We start from the raw sequence: 26,714 nt of genomic DNA, 5'->3' as shown, positions 1-26,714 counted from the left end.
ATCAGGTATCACCACATTGAACAAACCAAGTTCCCGGCTTAGTGGGCTGACTAGCGGTAGCTTCACAGAAGAAACACTGGTAATCGCATATACATCTCAAAATTGCGCTTGGCGTGCCTAATCTGAGTAGAGGGGTGCTAGGCTTTTCTCTACATCATCACATGTGAGACCCGGACAGTGATGTCAGTCGCTGATTCTTGACAGACTAAGAACCCTTACCTATACTCTTTCACCTACGAGCATCTACGTGATGGATTGCAGGTGATATCTACCCCGATCGCTGGCTACGGCATACATTCATTTACCCAGTCTCTCATTTGCTCATTTCGAGTGTGGCGTTTCGCCAGCCACGGCCGCAAGGTGTTGAAGTAATTACGGCCGTAGAGAGGACCGACGTATAACCGTCGAAGTCGTAAAGCATTCGGGATCTGAATGCTTCTAACGTAAAGAGCGACAGTACTGGTGAAACCCATTATGTACCCCGTCTGCCGTATTGTCCCACGGAGTTCCCGCCTCTCGCTACATCTGCGCCTCCGACGATGTGTGCCCAGTCGCTACTTGTCCACCGCAAGACAAGGTGGTAGTGCCGAGACTGACCCGAGACTGGGAAAGTCTATACACGATGATTACGCCCGCATAAGGGATCATTACGGTATGCCCTGTGCTCTCCCATTTTTGGCCGTTCGCGACTCCTCACTTGTCCCATGCCAAGCTGAGATGACATTCTAGAGACCCCCAAGCTCCCCATCGTTCTAGCACATGGGTTACTAGGCTTTGCCGAACTTCACCTTGCGCCTGGTCGCTGGCTACCACCCGTCCACTACTGGCGGGGAATCGCCGAGGCTCTCAGGGCAAACGGTGTTCATGTCATCACTACAACTGTACCACCGTCTGGGAGCCTCGAGAAGCGTGCTGAGAAGCTCGCACATGGAATTGCCGATGCCGCCGGTGGTCGAGAAGTCAATATAGTAAGTTTACTCTGATAAATTCATATCAATAGAGAGTGTGTTGACTCTCTCCCCTTTTGTCAATCATACCAGTTTCGAAATCACTCACAGATTTTTTCAAGCAAAGATGATGATGTCGACTAATCTCAAACGCGATAGATTGCGCATAGTATGGGTGGACTTGATGCTAGATACATGATATCCCACCTACGCCCAACTAACGTGAAAGTTCGATCGCTTGTCACTGTTGCGTCGCCTCATCACGGGAGCTCCTTCGCCGATTTCTTGTTTGAAGAGATTGGACATGAACGTCTGCCTGACCTATACAAGTTCCTCGGCAGCCTGGGTGTGGAAACCGGCGCTTTCGAACAACTAACATCCCATTATATGATAAACAACTTCAATCCGCGGACTCCTGACGACCCAGATGTCAGTTACTTCTCCTATGGTGCTAGTAAGTCATAATTGCCATGTCCACATTCGATCTTCTGCATTTCTCGATCATAGAACAGTGCTTTTTCATGCTGCATTTGTGTCGAAGATTTGGATAATAGGGCAACTGACGGTGTTGAGTTTTCAAGTGATGGACCGCCCTCCGCTCCTTAGTCCTTTTCGGCAGTCGCACGGCGTGATATCACGCGTCGAGGGGCCGAACGATGGTCTTGTCAGCGTCGCAAGCGCTCAATGGGGCTCGTACAAAGGAACTTTAGTCAACGTGAGCCATCTTGACCTCATCAATTGGACGAACCGGTGGAGGTGGATGCTACGAAGCCTTATCGGGATAAAACCAGGGTATGTAGAGCACCATCTCTTCCTTGACAGCGTCGCTAATGGGCAGGTAGCTTCAATGCTATCGCATTCTATCTCGGTATTGCCGACATGCTCGCGAAAGAGGGCTGTTAAGTAATACGATCAGCATTATCCGCATTACTCGTAGTTTGACAAGGAGCTCCGCGGGTGATTTGCTAGTACTCACATATGTTCGTTATCTAATAGGCCTATAGGACACAATATTAGGAACTTGGTTCGAAAGTCTATGCGAATTTATTATACGGGTCGTAGCGGTACGGTCCACCTCGTAGCTGCCGGGCCTTCGTTTTATTATCGGCAGGTTGATTTCACTAATGTACTATATTAAAAAAAAAAAAAACGGAACCCATTACATATGCCCTGAAGTGCTGTAGATCTAGTACACGTTCGTCACACCTGTCAGGATGACAGGGGCCCCCATACGTTTCTACCAACAAGACGCGGTCACTACAAGAGGACACATACCTACATAAACAGATCAATCAAGACAATAAATTTTCAACCCAATTGCATGCCATCGCTTATATCTGACAATATCTACGGATCGTACGAACTATAGCGCAACCACTTTCGTCTTCTTATGGCCACGACGTTTTCTTTTAACCGCGTCTCGTCTTCTTCTGACCAATTTAGGGACTCCTTTAATAAACCCGCCGCTGTATAATGACGTTCTTTGAGTGCGAACGCTACTGCGCTGGCGGCACGACTTCGCCAACTCCCCGTTGTGCAAGCCCCGTTAGACAGTAAAAGTTCCAACATATCCAGTCTTCCCCACTCTGCAGCTCCTTCAAGGGCAGTCCTTCCATCGTACTGCGAACCGGGGGCATTAACTTCGGCACCAAGATCGAGTAGATACTTGGCTATTCCAAGGTGGCCTCCTATCGCAGCCATCTGCAATGCTGTCGCCCCTGACTCGTCAGCGGGTGGAGAATTCACATCTGCGTTGGCTTTGATAAGAAAGCGTACAAATTCGAAATTGCCCATTTCCACAGCTAGTTGTAGAGGCGATATGCTATACCTTATCGAGGTCCGATGGTCGTTGACGTCTACTCCGGCCTCTAGCAGTAGCGCAGCTAACTTTGTATTGTTATGCCTAATAGCTCCAAGCAAGGGATTTCGGTTTGAAGGGTGATAGTCATCGGGTCCGCTGTATTCCTCATATCGTTGACTGTTGTTCAAAAGAAATTGAACAAAGGCAATATTATTCGAATCAGCAGCTATTGCCCAAGTAAGCCTATCCGGCTTAAAACCATTCCTGAGAAGCATAGAACATGCCTCAAACGTTTCGTTGTTATTTTCGGTTGCCATTGGAGCTAGAGGGCTCCCACATAGATGATCCTGATCACGAAATGATTCGTGTTCGGTAACTATTTTGAATGTATCTGTGATAAGATCCCCTGAATAAACCTGCACATAAAGTATTGGCATTGGTCCAGTTTTCTCTAACGGCGGATACTGAAGAAGACTGCGCAGCAGATCGATGTGTCCTCGTTTTGCGGCTATACCAATAGCCGTTACTTCTAATTCGTCCATTGCTGGTTGGGCGCGGCGATTGAGTAAAAGTCTATGAACTATTGAGTGTTGCTGAATTTCGATGGCGGCACATAGCGAACCTGCGTCGTACACGGTCGGCATAATATCAAACAATCGTGTTATACCAGTGATGTCTCGTGATCGAATGGCTGCTTCAAGTGCTGTTCCAAATTGATCAGCGCTTGAAAGGTCTCCGCCGTATTCGAGAATAAGAGTAACAACATCCCAGTTTTTGGTACGAATTGCCCATATAATTTCATCGCCAGATAATGTTGCGCCATTCTCCAGGAGTAATTTGACGGAATCATAGAGGGTTACGCCAATGACAACTGGACTTCTCTTCGAAAGTTGCCGTTTGCGCTCCTCTCGCAACACCTGTTGTAACGGGGTGTGACCTTCAAAATTCCTTTCATTTGGATTGATCCCCGCACCGAAGAGCGTCGAGAGGAAGGCAACATCAAAATTCATGGCAGCCGAGGTGACTGCCTTGGCTGCATTCTTATCTGGCTTGGCACCGGCATCTATCAACAGAATGGCACTCTGTGCAGCGTCTTGCAATTGAAAATTTAGAAGGCTAAAAGGCTAAAAGGCGTAGCATCGTGTGTGTGATCTAGGGCTTCGAGTATCCGCGTGGATCTTTGCTTTTCGTGAGAAGGCCTATATTTGGCAACAGCATTGACATCAGCCCCCTTTGTGATAAGGAAACGTACTACCTCCAGATTGGCATGAAAGCAGGCAAAGTGCAAAGGGGAGAATGTCGACGTAACATCTAGACCAGCATTCTCGTATGAAGGAAAGAAGATTTCGCAAATATCAAGATAGTCAACATACGCAGCAGCATGTAATGGCCATATGCCGAAGTCGTTAGGACCAACACTGCCAGATCTATCGTACAGAAAACGTATAGTATCAAAGTCTTTCGAAATAACAGCGGAAATCAATACGTCGGCCGTGATAAAGTCGGTGATTGACTTGTGTGGATTTCCATGTTTTAGCAAATTGAGAACATATTGTGTTTGCGATAGCCCAGCAATGGCGGCTACGCTTAAGGCAGTGTGTGAATACACAAGGTCTTGTGCGTCGTGCCATTTCCATTCATCCTCATTTTCCGAGGACCGTATACCGATAAATTCCCGAGTAAAGTCTAGTTCCGCCAGGAGGTTCCCTCCATACTGAATGATTATCCCAATCAGCGCTGGGTCCATATGCCTTCTTTTAATGGCCGCATGAAGTGCATAATCCAATCTAACCGAAGCGCCATGTTCCAGAAGAAGTTTAGCAATGCAAAATACCAGGCTATTACTCGTAGACTGTTGCTGAATAATATGTTCCAATATTGTTTGGGTGCATATGTTAGATACTGTCCAAGTGTCTGGATCAGCACCAGCTTTTAAAAGACGACTGACCAATTCCAGCCCAATCGGTCCCCCAACTGGCCCATGGGGGCGCCAAAAAATATCTTTGTGGGGCAGAGTCGGGCTCTGGCCTACAGCGAGGAGCCATTCCAGCAAAGCCATAGTCTCTCTATCGTCGGCAGCTCCTTTCGTAAGACTCATTCTCCAAATCGCCGCGTTGTACAGATTCTCCATGAATCCATTAATCGTGTGACTTTTTAGCGCCTTCAGGTTGACCTGCATCTTAAATAGGCCAGACATCTTGAGTATAGTCATGATCTTTCTCCATTCATCTCCCTGATGAATGTCGAGGACATCATTCGATAGCACGTACGCGACCATTGATACAGCTTCAAATAGAAATTCTTTTTGTGATCCGTTCATAAGAGATTGAGCGCGTTGAAGGCTTTCTTGAGGATAGGATTCAGGCATCAATGCTCCTATAACAGCAGCCAGTTTAGAAACATTGAATTGAACAGTGTTCATCGCCCCTATAATTCCTTGGTCGAAAATTGCTGGTACAAGGGCTTCACGCTGGATCTTTTCTGGTATTCTCATGTACTTATTGAGCATGACTGTGTGCATGACTATTAGTATTTATAAGATGCTCTTTTCATGTTGAAAACCTACTTTTGATCTCGCTCTCTGGGAATTGTAACCATGGCAAGGTTCTTGGCCATTCAAATTCCACTGAAAAGGATGGCGGAGTGGAAACCGAAACATGACTATTAGTTATAATCACGGTCGAGCCATTCGGTTCTGCAAAACAAAATCAGCAAGAACGAGGGATGAAGAAGTGAATAACATACGCGACTTGAATCGGGCAAATATGCTCCTATCACGATAGCGGTCCGTTTCTTTTTCAATAGTCTCTGGTTTCAGTCGCTTGCCGCAAAGTATCACTTCGCTGTCTTTCCCCTCCCTCTTCCTTTTGCCGATACAATGGTCGATTTCAACCCAAGTTTCCTTGCTGATGTTCCTTTGAAAATTCCATTTCTTCACTTTATATTCCAATTGGGAGGGACTGTGCACTGTTAATAGCTGGGTTCTGTCACGAAGCTTCATACGGACTGCTTACGTGACGACTAAGCCGCGATCTCTTAACTGATCTATAATTTGGCGCAGTGGTTGGGCTTCCACAATATACAAACGACGAATGAAAGCTTGGTGACGAAGCCACTGCTCTTCACTGGGCTTGGAGCTGCCTGAGCTCATCTTGTGCATGGTACAAAGAGTAACAGGAGGGTTGAATGTATGAATAGGAAGTGTTGAATGTGTTGTATAGGTGGATGAGATGGAAGGACTCTTATATGCAGGAGTCAACAAGATCTTGGCATGATGATTGCCGAATAAGTAAGAAAAAGTATGCCCATCCGCTTCGTCCTCAGCTTATTCACCACCACTGCCTTTGAATGGTCAAACCCAGAATCTGAAGAGCTTACGAAGTACATTCACTTATGTAGGATAGCGCTTAATGGGATAGTTCGTTATCCCCTCTGATTGGCTGCCGTCAAAATCGGACACTGTACAGCGCTGGAATGAACTCGTGGCTGAATACTACGTATAGTCTGCTGATGATACGTCCAGGGGTATTATCGGGGCTGTACACCAGCCCGAGATCACCCTCCATCGTTCTCATTTGGGGTCCCCAGAATCTGAAGGCATAGACCATGATGACGTGGTAATAAGAGTAAGTGCACTCTACATGCAGGGCTGGAGGCTGTACTGTAAAAGGTTTACCATTAGCTTCTGCCAAAATCTGAAGGCGTTGGCGCGACACTTCGCAACCGTATGCTACAAAAAGGGCCTTTGAGGATCATGCAAATATATAAGAGCATAAGAGATTCATTCAGTGCACTCACAACAAGATGCTTCCTATGTGGTCATTACCATCTTTTCGGTGCTCAATACCGAGTTCAGAGTCAACGCTACCAAATTAATATTTTGTTACCGATAGGAGCATCATGGGTCTCACAGATGGGCTCTTGGGGCCTGTTCTAGGTGGCTTGCTTAGTTTCTTGGGGGCTATCGCAGCTGCAGTCATTGCTTTTTCTCTTAGCCGGCGAAACAGGAACAGAGAAAGGTTGACGGATGAGGAGCATACTAGTAAGTGGCCCTCCATATCCTCCTTGCAATAATTCCACTTCGTCATCGGCTTTCAGTGATTCCATTCCGATGGTTAGATACTCACCCGAGGTACAGATCCCAATAACCATGAATTGGGATTTCATCGGAATTCCAACCGCTTCTGCCACCAAGGTATCATCAACGGTACGGACCAAATGCAGCACGGCACACCTCAATTCGTTGAGCACCGGTACTTCAGAGCTTTGGAAGGTGAGCTTAGGATTTGGAATGTTACCACCCAGCAAAGCCTGACTGGAGCCTGCAGAAAGTGCACATTGCCAGACCCCACGCACCATGACAACCATACACCGAACACTCACCCTATCAACGGCAATTATGGCGACAAGCTGATAAGCGCGTACCTATTAGCAATGTTTTATTGTGCGTTTGAGGGGGGATGAGGGGTCTAGATCTGTTTGAATTAGCCAATGCAGGATCAAGCGCAGACAATGGGTGGCATTATGTAATAATTAATGCTTGTGGCATTTGAAGATACTTGGAGAGTATTGCTGAACGATGGGACATACTAGTGATTCCTCTTGTAAGGAAGCCTTACATGTCCTGCAGTCCGCGGTCTTATACATTCGTTCCTTGAAACCAGACATGCGCTGCACCTGAGCGGATGCAGGGTGTAGCCTATGAGTCCATTAGTATCAATCCGAAAGTTAGTAACCTTCGTGGCCGCTGTATATAATAGAGTCAAGGAGCTAGTCAAGACCTAGAAGATTATTGTAATATGAAGCTTTTCCCAAGCCCCAAGTCAAGCCCTTATCATAATAGCTACGGAACTATAAGAAAGCGACTAGATACAGTAGAAATGTAGAGGTCCGGGCGAGCATGGGATATTGCACGAGGTGTCGAACCAACCAATATTCGCGTCGCTTACACGCACGACATAGAAACTTCGTTCCACGTCCCCTTTCGGCATTCATCTCGCTTTCATCTCCCTGCCCGTAAGGATCACTGCTATGACTATCTTTGGAATCCCTCTTATGCGATCTGTTCTCACGTGATATGTCCTGCATTCGGTACAACTTCATACTTTATAACCCTTGATTTTGGTGCGTTTTTTTATGTATACAGTGTGCAGATGCCGTAGCCAGCTGAAAACCCCTACCAACAGTTGCGTACTGCACGTTTAGAATGGGCCCTACTGCACATCCAGACCTGTCCATTAAAAATAAGTGTTCTTGGACACCCTCATCATATATTATTATTAATACGGCTAATGAATTATGGCCAAGTGCTTTATAACTTCGGCCTCTTCAAATGATACCTTTCTCAGTATCTGAAAGTTTTATCGCCTCGTCTCAATTCTGTCGAAGCTACCTAGAGGAATAATGCATTTGTACACGCTTCCTTCGGCAGCTCTGAACCCTGTTGATGGTCTCTGTCTCAACCAACTGCTTATAGCACTTTTCTGCTTACGCGTAGTACGGGCGCGCGAAGCATCGATATTCGATAGGGGCCCCGAAACTTCTGTACCTTAGGCCAAACTGACTGTCTCTAAATAAAGAACCCATTTTCAACCAATTGCGTTACAAGGCTAAAGGAGACACAGAAAGGACCTCACTTACCTGTCTAGTGAATACGCGCTGTGAGCGCGCGCGAATCATTCCCATTGGGCAGGGGAAGTTCTAGTTTCGCCCCTTACTCCCTTGTTTGGCTTTATATACAGTAGTTATTCCTTGGTCCGTGCTTTATATCGGAAATTAAGCCTCGTTAATTCCGTGGCATGTGCAAGTAACGGCGGACATATAATTGGACTTTGAATTGAAGCTACCCAAAATATGATCGGTTGGGGCTGTTAAGGTCTTTGAGGGTGGTTGAGTTCATCTTAGCCTCCCTGCTATTAGTCCTTAATTCTTAACGAGGAGTTGATCGTCAACACTACGTAGAAGTGTGAACTCATCGTCGACGTTAGCCGATCCAATCAAGGAATCGTCAACCATCGGGCCTCAAGACCTAGACCGCCTCGGAGGTTATGTACGTTTTCCTTCGCGTAAGCTCATTAATTTTATTCCTTCGTCACCAGTTCTTGAAGTTCTGCCATAAAAGAAATGACAGAAAGACAAAGAGTAACTACCGTACCGAGTAGCACAGCGGCATACCCTCTGAACTCGACTACATTGAACCACGCCTTGTGCGCATGTTCTCCGTGCTTTCAGAAGAAATCCAAGTCCTCGTATCTATACAAGAGCTCTGGATGACTGAGAATCGCTTCTCGTGTCGCGAAATGTCTAGATTTTTGTTAGAAGCCAACTTCTAAATTAGTTGATTTTAAGCACTTACATCTCAGCCCGCCACGCCGCCTCTTCCGCACAATCGGCCAAGAAGTCTACAGCTTTTGAACCGTGTGACCCTGTAGGAAGCCGATCCACTAGCCACCGCTAGTGGTCCTTGGGATCGCTCAGGAAACGGTCTCGTACTGGATTCTTCGTTAAGATCCTCCAGTCCATATTCCTGTAGTACTTCCAGCTTTCATTAAAAGCGTCACGGTGCGAAGAGCAGTCGGCGTCCATCTGATCAAATAAGACCTTGCGAGGTGCCCCCTCCTCAAGAAAGGCCAACTCCACTCGGTTCAGCTCATGGAGCTCGAAATCGAACCAATCGCCAAGCCAGCGGGTGTTTGGTCCGATCTCTCGTGTCGAGCCAGCAGGCACAGGCGCAGCTTGGATATCCATGTGTCAGACGTTGGTGGAGTCAAGGAGCAGGTAAACTAGGGTCCGAAGATCGCATATATATTCTGCACGCCGCTTAATCGTTCCTCAGATAGAACCTAGCTAGCTAGAGCACTCAATACTACCCCGATTCCATCCCTCGTGCGCACTGCAGGGGCCGTGAGGCCCACCTACGTCCGAGATCATGTTCGGGTTATTCATCTTGAATAACAAAGCTTCGAAACTAAAACTTCGCTACGAGTAACAAGACTGGCAGAATGACTGACGAAAAAGATATAAGCTTGGAAGGATACAATGATTTTTTATGCTTCGCTGATATATGTTGAGTCGATGGGCCAAGAAATAAGCTCTGGGTTGATACGACAATGTCGTCATCTGAAATGACGAATATGCCATGATATTAAATGCGTCGGGCCGTAGGAGGAACGCATACCATACCCTTTATCCTATTTGGAGCAGACAAGATATTGCCAAATTTTTTATTGGCTTGTATATGGTATTGACGATCATCCGTTGATGGCTTGTATGACTCGTGTGCCGCACGGTCATATATACTACGTGACGGCAAGTGAGTCCGTAAATAGTCGAATTGTCGACTCCTAGCTTCACAGCAAGCTAACCGTTCCTTGCCCCGGTCGATCTCATAGGTATGCAATAGGATGTGTTATAGATTAAATCAAAGAATCTTAGGCCCAAATAGAATCGTTCTCGACGCGTACAAGCCGGAGAAGAGAATTAAGTCTCAATATACCGATGAACATCGCTAGATGCTGGGTTGACGCGAGGGGATTCTTTCTCGAACGTTAAAAATGGCGCCGTTAGACGTTCGAACAGTCTAACGGTTATTATATAGCCCCACCTACGTACAACATTCTTTTACTGTTAGCTACTAGTCATATGGGGTTTCATTGGTGTAACATACCTGATTCCACGACCACCATCGTCGTCATCTAGGAGCTTGGGAAATGCAAAATGTAGACCGCTGAGATGTCTTAGCCCCCCATCCCAATAGATATCTTGCGGAGTTGTGTGCGTCGAAGCTTGTGGATGATCGTCTCGTAATGCCGTTACCTCCAGAAGATTCGGTACATTAGCCAGAGCTGCGAGAGCCGCGAGCATACGAGTTCTGTATGAAACTCCGTCCTCTCCTCTTCCTTTTTTCCCCTTTCTTTTTCTTTTACTTTTTCTTTTCAATTTTTTAATTTGTTAGCGCAATTGCTTCCAACAAGCCTCAATGCCTCAGCTGAATCTATCAACAACAAATCTCTTTTTGTCTGTAACCCTAGGATCATGACCGAAGCATCGTCAAATGGTCGACTCAGGGGGATATTTGATACCGGCATCGTAAAGTCAAGCGCATGTGGTCCATGATGTCTTGACTGCTCCATCGCTGCCATGGGATCGGAAACTCCATGCCGCTTTTCTCATAAAGCCCACGGTGAACTCATATATGAGATGTGAACAGGCGTTTATAGCGGGACTAGCTATTGGGTATAGACTCAGCTCGGCAACAACTGCGTTAGCAATTAGTTGTCGGCCGGAGATAGCACAAATAAAGCCTATTTAGACGTCTGAATAACTTACTCTTCCTTGTAGATTTGATAGATTGTGACAGCAGGCGTTCAGCCCCCCATCCTAACTCTTTACAAGCCGCCTGCGCTTGGTTGAAGAGCAATTGGCGAGCGTCGCCGTGTACTGCTCGAAGGCGATCGAAGTTGTCTTCCTTGCCAATTATGGCTCGCAGGATATCTTCACATTCATCATTCCGTTTCAGCTTTTCAGCTCGGACAGCTGCAGCTCGGTCTGCAAGCACAGCCAGAGCCCTCGCAGTGCTCTTTGTGAGCTTTCCGGCCATGATCTGGTCTATCAACCACGGCCAGTGGTCGTCTTACTGATCCTTATTGATGTGATATGCGCTGAGCGTATCAGCCAGTCTGTCTCAAAAAGTAGTGATCGTGGGGTCATGGTTGGCCCATTCATTGGTCCCTTCGAACGGATATATTGGTTCGAGGGATTTGGGCTGGCTCCCTGGATCACTCTGGACCCTATTGGAAAGCTGCCTAACATCGCTGGCAAACCGTTGATCGCCAAAATTGTTCAGAAACTCATCGGCATTGATGCCTCGCTCAAATCGTCTTGGAGGTTGTCTTCTCGGTGGTATAAGGAGTGGAGGGGTGGCTGCTAGACGCATTGGAAGTTCGAGGGCTCTTCTCGACATCTCGCTTTGAGTTCTCCTTATCTTTCTTAGATGCCAATTTTAGTCTTTGGTAAGCCGTGCAGTAAAATTTAGAGTATAGTATAGTATATAGGGAGGGCGCTAGAACTTCAGGTCAATTGAAATTGAAAGCTGAGGCTTGAAGAAGGAGAAAATAAAAAACCTAAGAATAGTCAGGAGCTGGTACAGTTCCAGGGATTAACGCTTGAGATCATTACGTACAGTCTCGTCCGAGTGCAGGCCTCGAAGATGTCCGTAGGTTTCAAACCATTTTGGCGCGATGTACTTGAAAGCTGTTACACGTGTAACCTCTGTACCGGTTGAAGAATGCAGTTCGCCTTGCACTTCGGCCGTACGAAGGACCATTGCAGGCTGTTCATGACCTTCCAAGACATGCAGGCAATATTGGAAAGTGAGGTTATACAGACTTCGCTTCTTGAAACAGACCCTAGAGACCCAGGCGGTCTGGGCTGGCAGATCATTTGTATATAGAATCTCCTCAAGCCACCAACAGCCGAGAAGGAGTTGGTTGGTCAAGGACTAATGCAGCCCTAGTTGATCATTGTAATCAGAATCCTCAGTTCCAAGCCCAGTTCAACTGCCCTTGTTATAAAAGCCCCGGCAGAGTGACCAGACGGCGAGTTGGAGAGGTCGTACGTCGTCGTCTCCCACCTCCATGTTGTCCTCCATGCCGCTCGTTACACTATCCGCTATACTGACGATGTGACTAATTGCTTTCTTGGCCGTCAAGCAAGTAGCTGTTCAACTAGTAATCCATCAGTAATCAGGACTTCAGATAGGGAATTCTCCATAAAAGAACATACTCTATGTGAGGCTCTCCAGGTCCGGTAGTTTCCGCACATATGTCGAGTTGCAGTGAGTGAGAACGAGTTGCATTAACTCTATAATAATCTAGAATGTATCGATGACATCGAAACTCTTGCTGGCCTCCGTATGTCCTAAAGAAGGATACAAGGTCTTCGGCATGGGGGTTGATAGCAGGGGCTAGAATTGAGTTAGCTGACTGTGATCAGTCTAATATATATATATGCCAAACTGCGAAGAAAACCAACCTTCGTACAGAAGTACTTTGAAATAACAATAACCATAATGTAATGGCCAGACTAGGCGATAGAAAACCAGTGCTAGATTGCCAAATGATTAGGGGATCAAGGCCCTGCTATCGCCGACGGCTTCAAATGCTGAGTCGAGTGGACGTGTTCGTGGAGACTGAAGAGTTATAACCAGCATTGTGTTAGTAAACGCTTGCCCAGTAAATCCACAAAGAGCACTATTAGTTCGGTTAGCATATGATCGTCTCTCGAGGGGAAAAGGGGGGGATAATCACTGTGTCAAGGTCTTCCTGGGGTATATCGACTCCATTCCATCTGCTGGAAGATATAATACCTAACCCCATAAGGCATCATGAGGAGAACTATCTTCTCTCCGTTGTATCAGAAGCAAAGAATGGGGGACGGGATTGGGCCTAAAGATGCGTCAACCAACAATCACTAGAATATCGTGTTCTGGTTCTTCGATAGCTATTCAGGAGTATCAAAGGAATGCTTATTTAGGGGATGAAGACTTACCGCTGTGATGATTGAATCAAATACACCGCGATATGTTGAAACAGCGAAGGACAGGTTCAGATTTCGACAGTGTTGTGTGCAAGGCAAGATAATCTCCTTGGAACAATACAATGATAGTAGTGGTATTGTGAATCCCGTCATCCTCAAACAGGCATATAAGACAAGAAAGTAAGAAGCGAATGGAAAAAGAAGAAGACGCGAGTAACGCCAGCAAGATACCGTAGATGCATAGCTCTCCGCTGTATCAATAGTATCATGAGATAATAATCAAAGCCGATACTGTCTATCAACTGTACAACAAGTAAATGAACGATATCAAAAGAACAATGAATGATGATACTCTCAAAAAGTAATAATAGTATAGCTGCTACTGTTGATACTAATGCAGAAAATAATGTAGAAGAGAAGAACCCAAGAAGTAAACAAACAATCCGAGAGGGGGCACATATATTTACAAACACGGGACTAAGTTCAGTCAACCCTACCTGGTGTGGTCGTAAGTTTGCCTCCTTGTAACGCGACGGCAGGAAAAGGGGGTAGCTAGGCAGGCATGACGCATGCTCTGATATAGAAGGCAGAGCCTACGAACAGCCCTACTTTTAAAGTTCTCAGAATCCGAGATACAGAGCGCGACCATTTGCAAACAGACGTGTCGATGTTTCTCTATTCATCGAATTTACGTTCACATGTGAATTCCTAGGGCGTAAACTCAGTAACTTTACCAGTGCTACTGCTATACGTCGCCATGTATACTCGAAGTTCGAAAAAAGACAGCAAGATCAAGGAGCCATGGATTGAATAGTAGGATGTACCGTCAGTAGAACTCGCATGGTGCTCAGCAACATGCGTGATTTGAAATCGAGCCTTTGAGGTTATTCTCTCGTCTACTTAGTATTTGTTTCTCATGTGTTTGCGCATGTCCTAAGAGCACACAATAGAATAGACATTCTCGCCCTCCGATCTGTCTTCTCACACACATACTTGTTCAAGGAATAGAAAAACCCAAAAGTAAGAGTGAATAGGAGAGGAAGTTGATTAAAAGTAGATAGCATTATTCATAAACTCATCATCATATCATGAAGAACCACCTATGCTCTCTAATGCCAAGCCCGCCCCATAAACACAAAAGACAAGGAAATGCAGCTATAAATCTCAAAAATAAAACCAGACAGAGAAATCAAAGAATCCTAGACTTGCAAATACCACTATACTATCTTGCACCAAGCTTAAGAAACTTCATAAAATAAACGAACAGAGAAATAATAGAGCATCACTCAATCCTACCGCTTCAACTCATGTTCTATCAAATGGCCCAAGGTCCCAAGAAAACCTCCCTGCCCCTGAAGCAAGCCGCCGATTGTCTGCGCAAGTTGCGCCGCGTCTAGATGCTCGTTTGACGGCAACGTGGCCCAATTGCCTCGCATGTGTAAGTCCCCGGGATGTTGTGGTCGATATTCAAATGAACCATAACTTGGACGGCGCGATTGGCGTAGAGATCGGTTGCGTGGATCCAGAGGTCTGCCGGAAGAATCGAAGCGCTCAGGCAAGTCTACTACGTCATCATCATCTGACGAGTCTGATGAGACATTCCGCGCTCTGCGGTCCCGGTGATCCAAAGCTAGGCGACTTGAGGAGGGGTCTGAGGATGAACGTTTACTCGGAGGCGGGTCATCCTTGGAATCTTGATGTCGTGAGCGATCCGCATCGTCAGCTACATCCGACGTTGTCTCTCTAATCGTTTTATGGTGTTTCTGCAGTACTCGTGATGATTCGGGCGAGAGAGGCCGGAAATGGACCTTCGGAGCTGTTCGTTTGTGGCCGGCGACGGAGCTCGCCGATGACGACGATGACGAAGATGACGAAGACCGCCTGGACTTAGCCTTTATACCATCTTCGAATTGTTAGTATTACGAATTTAAATAATTGCAGCCAGTTGTCGTATGTGGTCACGCGAATGGCGGCACATTAAGGAGACGCACCCTGCTTAGTAGTCGTGCTCCCAGAACCATCAGGATGAACTTCACTCACGTTTTCTGGACCGGGGTGGTGACCCGGACCTCCTGGTGGTGGGAAATATTGTGTTGTCGGAGGTGGCCCTGGAGGCGGAGGGGGTAGATTGGCGTAGTCTTGAGGGTTATAAGGAGGGTATGGGTTATTCAGATTCGCGGTCGACTGATTCGAGTGACTGGTGAAGCCACCGGGACCGGCTGGTGGCGGTGGCGGCGCTTGATTCGTAGGTGGGAAACCTCCAGAGGCATGAGGAGGAGATGGGGGTGGCGCTTCGACATCGTAACCGGGGTAAAATGCACCCGCGGCTGCTTCCTCCTCGTAACCTAGACATCGTTAGCTGATTCTATGCCATTTCTAAATTCAAGGGGTCATTCCCCTACGTCTTCGCTCACGATCCCGTGATCGCCGGTCACGAGCCCTATCGCTCCTATCTCGTGACCTAGAATGCCCTATGCTGTCTGGGCTCGATTTCTCGCCTCTGTCTTTGTTCTTTTGGTGATCCGAATACTTCTTGATTCCTATCGCGGCGGCGGCAGTCCCCAACCCTGCTGCTGCTACATCGCGCAATGTGCTCTTGCTTCGTTTCTTTCGAACTTCTCCATCAGAGCCCGATGCTGATCGATGCCTCTGTCGGTGCTTACGTCGACGTCTCCTAGGTTCTTCGGACGCTGACTCGTAGGGTGAGAGGGGCTCACTTCCATACTCCACGTCAGGAACGTGAACCAGGCCTAATTCTCTATCAGCCGTGGTGTCTCGGGGGTGGTGGTGGCGTCCAAGAGACCTGGATCTAGATCGGCTCCTTGAAATGCTGCGATCTTTATTATAGTACTCATCGTCAGATGCTTCGTGATTCTCACGGTCTTTCTTGTTCTTATGACGCTCATAAAGCTTGGTCGCGGCAGCGCCAGTCAAACCAGCGGCAGCAATTTCAGCACCTATTATCGAGATTAGAGCCTTGTAACTTCAGAGGACCCATTTGGTGACTTGCCTGTCCTCAAGCGAGACTTCGAACGTGATTTGCTACGAGACTTAGACCTATAATGGTGGACCAAGCCGGCAAGAGCACTGTATTGAGTTGTCAATATCGGAGAACCATAGATGGACATGTAGATGAGAGTTGAAGATAATGCATATAGCTAGAAAGTCAATGGAGGCAAAGTGTACACTTACGCAGTTGCTGCACCCGCTTTAGCTACGTTGGACTTGCTACGAGTGCGACCGCGGCGTGAACGGCTTCGCGACACGGAATAACTGTCATTGGAATAGCGACGTCGTGCACGGCCACGGTGTGCTTCTTCCTTCTCAGCCTTACTGTTCTGCATGTATTTCAGACCCCCAGCAACAGCGAGGGCGGCGGCACCCTTTTCAGAATTAGTCAGGTTGCATTAATTAGTCAGAGGGTGTACTCACGATCGCTAGGCCGGTAGCAAGACGACTACGTGACTTGCTTCTACTTCGACTCCGACTCCGGCTTCGATGACGGTGTCGGCCATAATCGTCATACTCGTATTCGTCACGCCTGTCATCGTAGGCGCTTCTGGCACGACGAATGACTTCGGTTCCGAGTGCACCTAGAGCAGCGCCCGCGAGGACCTTGCGTCCTTTGTGATCCTGAGGCTCACCATCTTTGCCCCGACGACTGCCAACAAGGGCGCCAAGGCCAGCTCCAGCAAGCGCGCCTTCGGCAATATGGCGCTTTTTATGATGATCAGAGCTAGAGCTTCGATCACGACGGATAACAGTCCTCTTAATGTAATAATCCTCGTCATACGCGTCTCTTTCATAGCGTCTATCATCTTCTCGCCGATAATAGTCATCATCCCGTCTTGGCTCGCGATGTTCGTCGCGTAGGACAATGAATGTTGGATCGGCGCGGGGAACAATGACGGGTGCAGGGGGGGGCGCCTCATTCACAATGACCTTTTGTTCGGGCATCTTTTGGCGAAGCACCAAAGGCGCCGGGGGAGGGTCTGGGGCTGTATAGTATTCAACCTCTCTACGATAACGCTCAACCTCAGGCTCCCGAGGTTCTCTTTCTTCGACATATCGGCGTTCAATCTTGACGTCCCGCTCCTTGAAATCATGGTGATCATCATGGTGATGAGGGTGATGATGATCTTTATGGATGTCTAAAGTCTTCTCCTTCACCTTCAAATCGCCATCCGAGTCTCGGCGAACGATACGTTTCTCAAGACGTACATCAGTGTCATGATGATCATCCCAGGGTCGGCGCTCCCAGTAGTGGTCTCGAGTAGGCGAGAGTGTCTCCTGGACAACGCGAGTGCGAGATTGGCGCTCGGGGATATAGTAGTCACGGTCTCTTTCGACCTCGCGCTCATATTCTACGGTTCGATAAGAATCAGACCCTCGGGCGTCAATGGCAGAGCGTGGGCGATCAGGGTATATGGTCTCTTTGGTGCGACGATCGTACTCGAACACTTCGGGGCCGGCGCGACCGGCATGAGAGTGAGAGTACCTAGAACGGCGGTCGTCGTCGTCATCGTATCGTTCGACACGCTCCAAACGAGTGGTGGTCCCGCGGGGGCCTCCAACTTTGTAATGAGAGACAGTCTTGTACCGGCTCTCGTCGCCAGAAGAGGAGCGGCTACGGTCTCGAGTGACGCGAATGTCGCGCTCCCGATAGACTTGGGCCATCCTGGGCGCAACACCGCTCACACCAGGGATTGAGTTTGAGGAAGCGCTGGGGACTTGGCTACGTGACGTCACTGACAGGTGTTAGTTGTAACGGCGCTTGAGCTTATTGCGAGACTTGTTAATCGAGATGAAGTTGGATAACGTCAGTAAACCGAAACGTGTTACACGGGGTGTATGATTTATGGGAAACGACGGTTGTGTTATGGAAATACGGATCGAAAATATAGAAACAAGAGGAAGAAACAGATCTGGGAGTTGGGAGATGAGGAAGAGCGGGAGAGACGGGGGCCCAGAACCCGCAGTCGATGAGCGACGAGGGGCGCCTTCTAGGTACTGTAAGTACGAAGTAGGCAGGGTGCCTGTTCCAGGAGGGAGGAACCTGTTGGCGCCGACATGTACCTACCGGGGTCAACCTGCTAGGGTCAGATGGCGTGGAGGGAGTAGCAGGTACCTACCTAGCCTACATATGTACATATGTACATACCTAGGGTTAGGTAATGGCGCCATGTAATGATGTCTTCCAGTGAAGTACTGAACGCTGTTGGAGCAGCCTGTTACGTTACCCTACTACCTAGGCTAGGTAGGTACTACGGCATAGATCATGAGAGAGGTACATGGTGCGGGGTAGTCAGAGTACCCGAGACTTCGTAGTAGCAAGTGATAGAGGGGCAGATGAGTCTACGTTAGGTCAGCAGTAAAGTAGCGAATACCTTGGCGAAGACCAATGATGACTTGGACCTGCTAGGTTTTGCATGCAAGACTTCATATTAAGCCCCTCTCTGCCTTAAAGTGCAGTTTCCAAGTTGTCAAGCAAGCAACGGTAGATACCTATCTAGATAGTATCGTCGTATTCAAGCCTAAACCTGACCTCGAACCCGAACCTGAACCCGAACTTGAGTCTGCAACAAGACTGACTAGGTGAACTGTTGTCGTCATTCCAAGTCTCTTGACAGGGGAGGGGCAGAGGAGGGTCAGTGAAACATACATCAAAAGAGGTTGTCATGGTATGCACGAGGTAGCCAAGTCATCATTGGTGTCTCTTTTTTTTCTGCGCTGCTTGGTTGTGTCATCACCGTCATACCCCAGCCTCGCCAGCCCCAGTGCCTAATCTAGTCTAATCTAAATACATACCATGCCGAATCACAATGCCCATGCATCTAGGAAGTACTGTAAGTAGGTATCTCTCAGTGAAATGGCATTACTACTACCATTACCAAAAAGCTGCGGGTTGATGGGCTCTCTCTGCGCACCGCCCCCCAGCATCAGCATCAGGCAGACAGACAGGTGGTGGATCACCTGGTTTTGCACACGCCAAAGACTTATTGCGGCCAGCTGACCCACGATTCGGCAGTGTCTCTCGCATTTTTGGGGGCGGTGCTGTTCTGCAGCCGTACTAGTCCTGTTGGGCCGTCGGCGAAGAGCGAAAGCGCGGCGACCACGAGATTGCCCGAATAAGGTCAAGAAGCGGCCGCAGTGTGGGCTCTTTCTCAACACAGTCACCAACTCGCTGTTCGCCTCGAGGCACACGAGCAGAAGTTCCGAAAAGATAACATACAGTCAATAGCCATCTCGGCGCTTAAAGGAAACGTGAGGATGCAAAAGACGAAGCGTCGTTATGGCGCAGTTGGATCCTCGGACCAACATCAGCGACCGGCATTGCGGAAAGCTGATATCCACTTTCGAAAACCGGGCTTGGCTCTTCTAGAAACAGAGAGCTTCCAATAGATGCTGATTGATCCACAGACATTCTTGGCCACAAACTTGCCTGTCCACGATACTGGAACACGGCACGTGTCGGCACGGTAAGGCCGGCACGCTCTAGGAAATACGGATGATTAGTATTGTCCTTGTTAGTCTCCTTATGTATCTACAGTAGGACCCATCCCCGAGCCAACCGTCCCGTGGTGGATGAACGGGTGTTCTTCACCAGGTCACTAATATCCGGCGTGCTCACGATAACCAACGGAGGGCGCAAACAGCAGACCAGTATCCTCACCTCGTGAGGTATCACGTGGTTGCTTGAAAGTCTCGAGCTCATCTCACCGCCAAGCAGCCGCAGCCAAATAGGTAGCCCAAGTTGAATTTGCGTCAGTACAGTAGGTATGATCTCGATACTTTTACGTTATTGATGATTCAGCCTGTGACTCAACCGTGGAAATCTCTGCTACAGAGGGCCACAATGCCTTGTTGACCTGCATCGCGCTTACTCAGCCCTGGTGTCCCATCCCATTGCAAGCCAGGGTAGTTAATTTCAGCCTCAAGTCTTCGCTCCACGACGGCTGCTGCACAGTACTGATATATACGGAGCCTTCTGTTTGTTCGTAAAAGGTGGGATGAAGGCTCTGCTCAAGTTGCCACCAAGTTCTATTTGTGTCATCCTCAATTTTGTAGAATCTGACGATAGCCTCCGTATCGCATCCTATAACTTGACTGTGCCACTTTAAGTGGCATATTCCACCTGTCAAAGTTGTCTGTACCTAGAATGTGTATTGTTGACAGTGTTGAGTAGATGAACAATCGAAACTGGAGCCGAATCCTATTACCTGGTATCGAGGCCAGTTCCCTAGTTCAGGTGTTAGATATCTTTTACGAAGATCTTGAATCAAATTAGCATTGAGTTTCAAGACTGGCTGATCTGTCGAGCCTGTTGGAACGAAAGGATATTCCGCTCAAGCCAGAGCAGATATTTACAGCACTTTCAACATCGCCGTATCATCACTGAATCATATAGTAACCCAAGACACTACATGTGATGCAAAGACCGTGAATGCGTTTCAATTCATAAACTCGTTATCCGATACACGTAACTCGTGTTCGCAATGAATTCGTACGGCGCGTAAAGTAACAGAAAACCCCCAAACCCAACACATAAATTCGTAGTATTCATTTCCCTCATACAATCAAGAAGAGAAGGCAGACAAAGGCCGCAAGTAAACACTCAAGAAATAGAACATGAAGAAGTGAAATGAAACGAATACCCCAGCATTGAAGCGACAAAATGTACCAAAAGTAATCAGAACAGCAATACACACGCATACACGCCCTATCGTAGCGAACCCCCCTCGATCAAATTACCCAGCCATTACAATCCCTGATTTTTTGTATCGCTCTAGGCGAAAAGTTTCTTGAACACAGCCTTGAGACCGCTCTGTGGTGTCTCCCTCTTCTTCCTTTCTGCATCGCGCTCTCTCTGGCGCTCCTCGCGTCTAGATGAGTGTCGATGGCGTTCCTCTTTGGCATCGGTCGAATGAGAATGAGGCTTATGAGATGACGAAGAGGGCCGTGAGGAGGGCTTCCCATCACTATCATTGCCTCGAGACCGCGTGGATTTTCGCGCATCGCTGTCAGCCCTCGAGCGTGTGGAGATCCGGCCTTCGCTTTCGGGCATCGAACGTGCTGAGAACTTCGGGTCTTCTTCCACCTTGGCCCGCGAGGATCGCTCTCGGTGTCTGCTTGGCGAATCCGGTATCTCGTCGTGGTGTCTCGAGCTCCGAGGCCGAGGCACATCGCCGGATACCCGGTGTTCTCGATGCTCTCGGTGTTCTCTATGTTCTTTGTGTTGGCGGTGTTCACGGTGTTCGCGCAGCTCACGCGAATCTCGATTCTCTCGTGACTCTCGGGGCTCTCGCTGAGCCCGCGGCGAATCGCCCGACTCTCGGTGCGACCGGAAGTGAGATCTCATGCTATTACGATTTGGCGGCGCTTCTTCGATCTCGGCCTCTGGCGACACGCGAGCCGCATCTAAGATGCTTTCGCCGCCTCTAAAATTGAAGAATTTCTTGCTTGATACTGGCGAGGGTTCTTCCTTTATCGACACACGGCGCTCCGAGTGAGAATGACCTGGCCGTAGATCGGATTGGCCCGACCTTCTCGAACTACGCGGGGAGTGTCTTATGCTTGAGGGAGGGGTTGTCTCGGCTTCTTTACCTTTCTGCTCTCGTGATAGTTCTAGTTCTCTTTCCCTTTCGCGTTGGGCCCGACGCTCTTCTTTCCGTTTGTCGTGGGCAGCCTGTTCTTCTGGGGTTCGATGTCGACGTTGTGAGGAGCTTTGATGACCACCTTCATGGCGCCGGTACTCTTCTTTGCTTCGTCGCAAGGGTTCTTCTTTTCTATGTCTCGAGGACATAGACCGATCCGAGCTCGCCTTAACCGACTGCTCACCCTCGTCCCTGCTCTTATTTTCACGGTGACGATGACGACGATATTCGTCTCCGCTTACGGTCTCTCTGGGTCGCGACGGGTGGTGGTGGGATCGGTGAGATCGGTGGCGGTGCCGTTCATCATCTGTCGAAAGGTCAGCAACACTCGATGAAAAGTCACTCTCGTCAAAGCTGTGTTGTGCTGAGATCTCCGATGATACAGCGTCTGGAGACGCCTGAACTGGTCCCTGGCCAACACCCAATGTCTCTGTAATGTTTCTGTTAATCTGGCCGTAGCCGCGAGAGGGACTTGCTGGAGGACTAAGCTCCTGCGCTGTAGCGTAGATAACCACTGCTGCTGCCACATTTTCCTCTACTTCCCGAAAGTGTTGACGGTGTTTCTTTTTAAGACTTTTTGCTCTTGCTAAAGCTTCGATTTTAGGATCGCCGAGATCAGGCAAGACGATAGCCGGGGTGGGAGACCGCGGCTCCTCCATCCCTCTGTCCTTTGAGGGAGAGTTGTGTGCAAACTCTTCATGTGTTTGAATATCTGAATGCACTAAACTCGGACGGTGTTGGCCTCTAATGTCCATAGACGTGGTAGACCTGTCTTGATCATATGTATAATCTTCGAATGAATCTACACCCGAACTCATAGGACTGGGGGACTCGAGATGGCTCGACGGACTGAACTTGGTCCGGAAATATGTGACACTATGATCTTCATCGGTTGATGTTTCAGCGTATGGCGACCTGTGGAGGTCGAGACCAAGCCCAGTTGTCTCAGCTTCACTCGGGCTAATGGGTCTGAGTCTAAGGTCTGATATACTGGTATCTTCCACAGCACGGTCTTGGATTTCCTCATCAGTGATAGCTGTGATAGGGGCAAAGGCAGCATCGATGGTATTCAGGCGTTCGTCGTTCAAGAAGGTTTCGACGCTCATGTCGTGGGATTCGTCTATAGAGTTTGAACGAGTAGATAACCACGAGAATTCGCCTCGAGAGTGTTGATTTAACTCATCTCCACTCTGAGTTATCCCGAGCCTTTGTTCCAAGTGGCCATTACCATCCTCCCAGGTCTTGGTTGGTGCTGTCAATTCTTCTAGAGACTTCTCGTCAAAAGAGAGATGCTCAGGTCGGCGCAAATGCGAGACAACCGATGCTTCTGAAACAAATCTATCGTAATCAAATACATGGCGAAGCCGTTGAGTTTCTATGACGCTTTGGTCTTCTTCTTCGTCCGCCTCAGGATCTGACCATTCTCGCTCATTATTTCTAAGAATGATTTCATCTGGGACTGCTTTCTGGGTTGGTTGCCATGCAGATGGACTGGCTTGAGCTTCATCCAGGGAGCTCACTGGCTCTGCAAACTGTTTTATAGCTATCTCGCGTGAAGAGCTTTCAAATGGAGCTTCGTTGATTGATGTTGTTGTGGTCTTATCGAGAGTGGAAGAATGGAGCCGCTCAATATCATCAGCAGAGGCAGTAACTCCCAACTTCTTAACGACGAATTCATCATCAGAATCCTCAGATATGGTATCTAGATAGTGTGGCTGAAATTCTAAGTTTTCTGGCAAAGTACCACCAGCAATTTCTGATTCACACCATGTCGTCCAGTCTTGAACCTCAAACTGCTGTGCAGGTCCCTCACTGTCAGAGTATTGGGGCTGTAGTGCAGTATGGGATATATCTATTCCAGATACTCTTGGATCGACATAGTGAACATCGGGGTTGGGGGGATTAGACGAGAGGGCCGTATACGCGGGAAAGTCAAGAGTAGCTTCTCGTGGACTCTGTGTCGCAACGTTTCCAGGACCCTCACCTAGCTCTTGAGGTACTTCGGCGATGTCGCTTAGTGTGTCTCTAGAGTGTCGAAAATCACCAACGGACCTCTCCACCGTCTCGTCATCGTCAGTTGTCTCCCAAACTTGCTCCGACGTCTCATCTTCGTCAACCGTATCCCAAGGAGATGACTCGACAGGCATATCGGAAGATTTGATCATCGTAGGCCCACGGCCGGCATTGGTTAATATGGATGGCGGATTTTCATGAATTGTCCGCCTAGTACGCTCCATCGCCTCTTCATTCGCCGTACCCTGGTTGCGATACAGTTTATGTGTAGATGGAGGAGCTCGCATGTTCCAGCGCTCCCGGCCAAATGTGGGGTTTTGCAATAAGGCGCCAGCCACAGCAATATAGTTCAGCGTGCTTAGCTGTAAATCGGGTTCCTCTGGCGGAGAGGGAGGCAGAGCAATATCAGCTGCGTCATCTCTTGAAGAGCGATCAATGAGAGAAGCTTCAGTTTCGCATGCAGTTTCTGTCATCTTTCTTGTCAAAGATTCTTGCAAGGTTTCAGGCGGGATGGGATTGGCTGCCATTATCCCTGCTGCACATGTGCGAGGTTCTAAGTTAGGTTCCCAGTCTCGTTGAATAGGTGCATGGCTGACATTTTCGGCAGTATTCGTACCATTTGCCTGCGAATCCTCGCATGATCCAGATATTGAAGCTGTTGTCAAAGAGATATCTTTTGCAATCGTGTCTGTTGTCTTTACCGAATTTTCTTCGAGCTGCGCAGAAACAGAGTCGTCTGTTTCATCGATCCCTAATTTGTTCAGGTTGTCATACAATATAGACGGCCTCGTGTTCTCCGAAGCCACAAGGTCTTCAGCTCCTAGCAGAAATCCGGCCTCAGCCTTGTCGCGTGCATCATTTGAATTCGGCGTCACAGATTGAGTCCCAGTGTTACTGTCGATAGACGATAGAGGCAGTGTAATGCTCGGAGCAAAGCGCTCAGCATCCTCGACTAATTCGTCTTGAGTTCCTGGGTCTAATTGTATCGTAAATTGGTTCTCGAACCCCGTCTTCTGAGCAACCATATCTGTGGCATAGCCGCCTAATTCTTCCAAGGGGTATTTGTTCGCTAGCGCCTCATCATTTGGCACTTCCTCGGGAGTATGATCTTCCGTTGTAAATTTCTCCTCAGCCGTGTCCAGATTTTCATGGTCCCGTTCGCCCCATGAAACACCGTTCGGGGCCAGTTCAGACTCATCTCCGCCGGTGTCACCAGCCACAGCTCCTAGGGTATCTTCAAAACATAAGGAAATGGGGGTTTTCTTACCTCGTGAGTGTCTTCTAGACGCCTTCTCCTCGCCTCTTAACCGGCCAACGACATCCATACCCTCCTCGGCTTCCCGCATCCTGACCTCTCTGACTCCGTCTTGTGATCTCTCAGCGGCATCGAGCTATAATTCTTGTCAGTAACTACATTCAATCACCAATCATGTAGACTCGCCAGGATCTAGAACCCAGTTTCTACAGCTTATGGATAAGTATTAAAGGAGACATACTGAACGCCTTCCAGTGAAATCTGTTAATTTTGTGAGGCTGCCAGAAATATTCCCTTACCTGAGGTTTTGGTGCATCAGGCTCCGCGGCCACAGGGGGGACTTCCCTTGAGACATTTTCTTGGGTCTCAATAGCAACTACAGCCGGTTCCGCAGCCGGCAGTTCTCTCTCGGGCATGTCGACAGGTTCAGTACTACGCGCCTCGACAATGGGCGCTTCTTCCGCCACAGGGGCAGCTTCTTGGACGTGAACAACTTCTTCGACGGGGATAGCTTCTTCGACGGGGATAGCTTCTTCGACGGGGATAGCTTCTTCGACGGGGATAGCTTCTTCAATGGGAACAGCAGCTTCATCAGCGGGAATAGTGACTTCATCCACGGGGCTGGTTTCATCGAGAGTGACGGCCTCTGTAGTGGGGACAGCTTCGGTGACGGGAATTTCCTCAACAGGCGGCGTGTCTTCAGGAGCAGTAGGAGCTTCGGTCACAGGAACTTCTTCTGCAGGAGGCATCTGCTCCATAGCAGGTATTTCTTCGGCAGCCGGTTCTTCTATAGCACGCGCTACCTCGACAGGCAGATCATATTGCGCAGCAGGGGTTTCTTCAGCGGTCGCTACTGCTTCGATGGGCGGTTCTTTGTCAACTGGAGCTGTGTCCATGGGAGGTTCCTCAACGGCGGGCGCTGCTTCCTCGGCGGGTGCTGCTTCGACAGGAGAGTCGCCTTCTATGGCAGGCACCGCTTCTGTGGCCTCTATCGTAGCAGGTGCCTCTGTAACAGCGGGTACATCTTCAACAGCCGGCGTCTCCTCTACGGCTGGCATCTCGTCAACAACAGGTGTCTCATCAACGACCGCTGTCTCTTCTATGGCTGGACTCTTCTCAATAGCGGGCGTCTCATCAACGGCAAGTGTCTCGTCAGCAGTAGGCTTATCGTCAACAGCTGGGGTCTCTTTGGTAGCGTGCGCTTCCTCGACTGTAGTAGTTTCTTCACCGCCATGACTCTCTTCTACAGAAGGGGCTTCCTTTTCAAGTGGCCTCTCGACGACGGGGACTTCATCGTGGGCTTCATCGGAAGTGGCGGTCTCTTCAAGAGCTGGTGCAGCAGCCGGGGTCTCTTCAGCAACAGTCTCAGAGGGCGCAGTCTCGTCCGCAACAGCAGCAGGCGTAGCTTTCACAGTGGGCTCCGTAGCTGATCCATCTCCTTCTGTCGCTTGCTCGGTCACTTCTTCGACATCAGCTTCTTTGTCAGCTTCTGCAGGGGCTGCAGGCTC

The 26,714-nt window shown here is 48.6% G+C and overlaps 7 protein-coding genes across 7 annotated transcripts; 2 read left to right on the top strand and 5 right to left on the bottom strand.

The window, feature by feature from the left end:
- Positions 1 to 136: 136 nt before the first annotated feature.
- On the top strand, positions 137 to 2,338 carry F5B22DRAFT_584037 (Alpha/Beta hydrolase protein). The gene is made up of 5 exons (XM_047973398.1): positions 137 to 652; positions 730 to 968; positions 1,107 to 1,401; positions 1,529 to 1,739; positions 1,790 to 2,338. Exons 1-5 carry the CDS (start codon positions 475 to 477, stop codon positions 1,848 to 1,850), a joined length of 984 nt encoding a protein of 327 aa, XP_047836576.1. The 5' UTR covers positions 137 to 474; the 3' UTR covers positions 1,851 to 2,338.
- Positions 2,295 to 5,899, bottom strand: F5B22DRAFT_641157 (ankyrin repeat-containing domain protein; the record flags this gene model as incomplete). The annotated part of the gene is made up of 5 exons (XM_047977951.1): positions 2,295 to 3,872; positions 4,001 to 5,259; positions 5,315 to 5,443; positions 5,494 to 5,708; positions 5,763 to 5,899. The coding sequence occupies 5 exons, from the start codon at positions 5,897 to 5,899 to the stop codon at positions 2,295 to 2,297; spliced, it is 3,318 nt and encodes a 1,105-aa protein (XP_047836575.1).
- A 518-nt stretch (positions 5,900 to 6,417) lies between these two features.
- On the top strand, positions 6,418 to 7,381 carry F5B22DRAFT_25416 (uncharacterized protein). The gene is made up of 3 exons (XM_047970025.1): positions 6,418 to 6,790; positions 6,887 to 7,021; positions 7,077 to 7,381. The coding sequence occupies exons 1-3, from the start codon at positions 6,649 to 6,651 to the stop codon at positions 7,160 to 7,162; spliced, it is 363 nt and encodes a 120-aa protein (XP_047836574.1). The 5' UTR covers positions 6,418 to 6,648; the 3' UTR covers positions 7,163 to 7,381.
- A 2,897-nt stretch (positions 7,382 to 10,278) lies between these two features.
- F5B22DRAFT_584030 (uncharacterized protein) lies at positions 10,279 to 10,772 on the bottom strand. Its single transcript, XM_047973397.1, has 2 exons — positions 10,415 to 10,772; positions 10,279 to 10,365 (listed from the first exon to the last, which is right to left on the bottom strand). Exons 1-2 carry the CDS (start codon positions 10,609 to 10,611, stop codon positions 10,338 to 10,340), a joined length of 225 nt encoding a protein of 74 aa, XP_047836573.1. The 5' UTR covers positions 10,612 to 10,772; the 3' UTR covers positions 10,279 to 10,337.
- A 70-nt stretch (positions 10,773 to 10,842) lies between these two features.
- F5B22DRAFT_641154 (uncharacterized protein) lies at positions 10,843 to 11,347 on the bottom strand (the record flags this gene model as incomplete). Its single annotated transcript, XM_047977950.1, has 2 exons — positions 10,843 to 11,006; positions 11,077 to 11,347. 2 exons carry the CDS (start codon positions 11,345 to 11,347, stop codon positions 10,843 to 10,845), a joined length of 435 nt encoding a protein of 144 aa, XP_047836572.1.
- Positions 11,348 to 14,576: 3,229 nt separating this feature from the next.
- On the bottom strand, positions 14,577 to 17,961 carry F5B22DRAFT_641153 (uncharacterized protein; the record flags this gene model as incomplete). The annotated part of the gene is made up of 6 exons (XM_047977949.1): positions 14,577 to 15,187; positions 15,276 to 15,629; positions 15,699 to 16,241; positions 16,319 to 16,371; positions 16,477 to 16,667; positions 16,717 to 17,961. The coding sequence occupies 6 exons, from the start codon at positions 17,959 to 17,961 to the stop codon at positions 14,577 to 14,579; spliced, it is 2,997 nt and encodes a 998-aa protein (XP_047836571.1).
- Positions 17,962 to 20,690: 2,729 nt separating this feature from the next.
- On the bottom strand, positions 20,691 to 25,374 carry F5B22DRAFT_25020 (uncharacterized protein). The gene has a single exon (XM_047970000.1). It carries the CDS (start codon positions 25,295 to 25,297, stop codon positions 21,071 to 21,073), a length of 4,227 nt encoding a protein of 1,408 aa, XP_047836570.1. The 5' UTR covers positions 25,298 to 25,374; the 3' UTR covers positions 20,691 to 21,070.
- Between the last annotated feature and the right edge of the window lie 1,340 nt (positions 25,375 to 26,714).

The sequence above is a fragment of the Xylaria bambusicola genome (assembly GCF_022495145.1).
Source record: "Xylaria bambusicola strain CBS 139988 unplaced genomic scaffold F5B22scaffold_1, whole genome shotgun sequence".
NCBI classification, from domain to species: domain Eukaryota; kingdom Fungi; phylum Ascomycota; class Sordariomycetes; order Xylariales; family Xylariaceae; genus Xylaria; species Xylaria bambusicola.
Note: the sequence above shows the minus strand (reverse complement) of the source record. Positions and strands in the feature narration are given on the sequence as shown.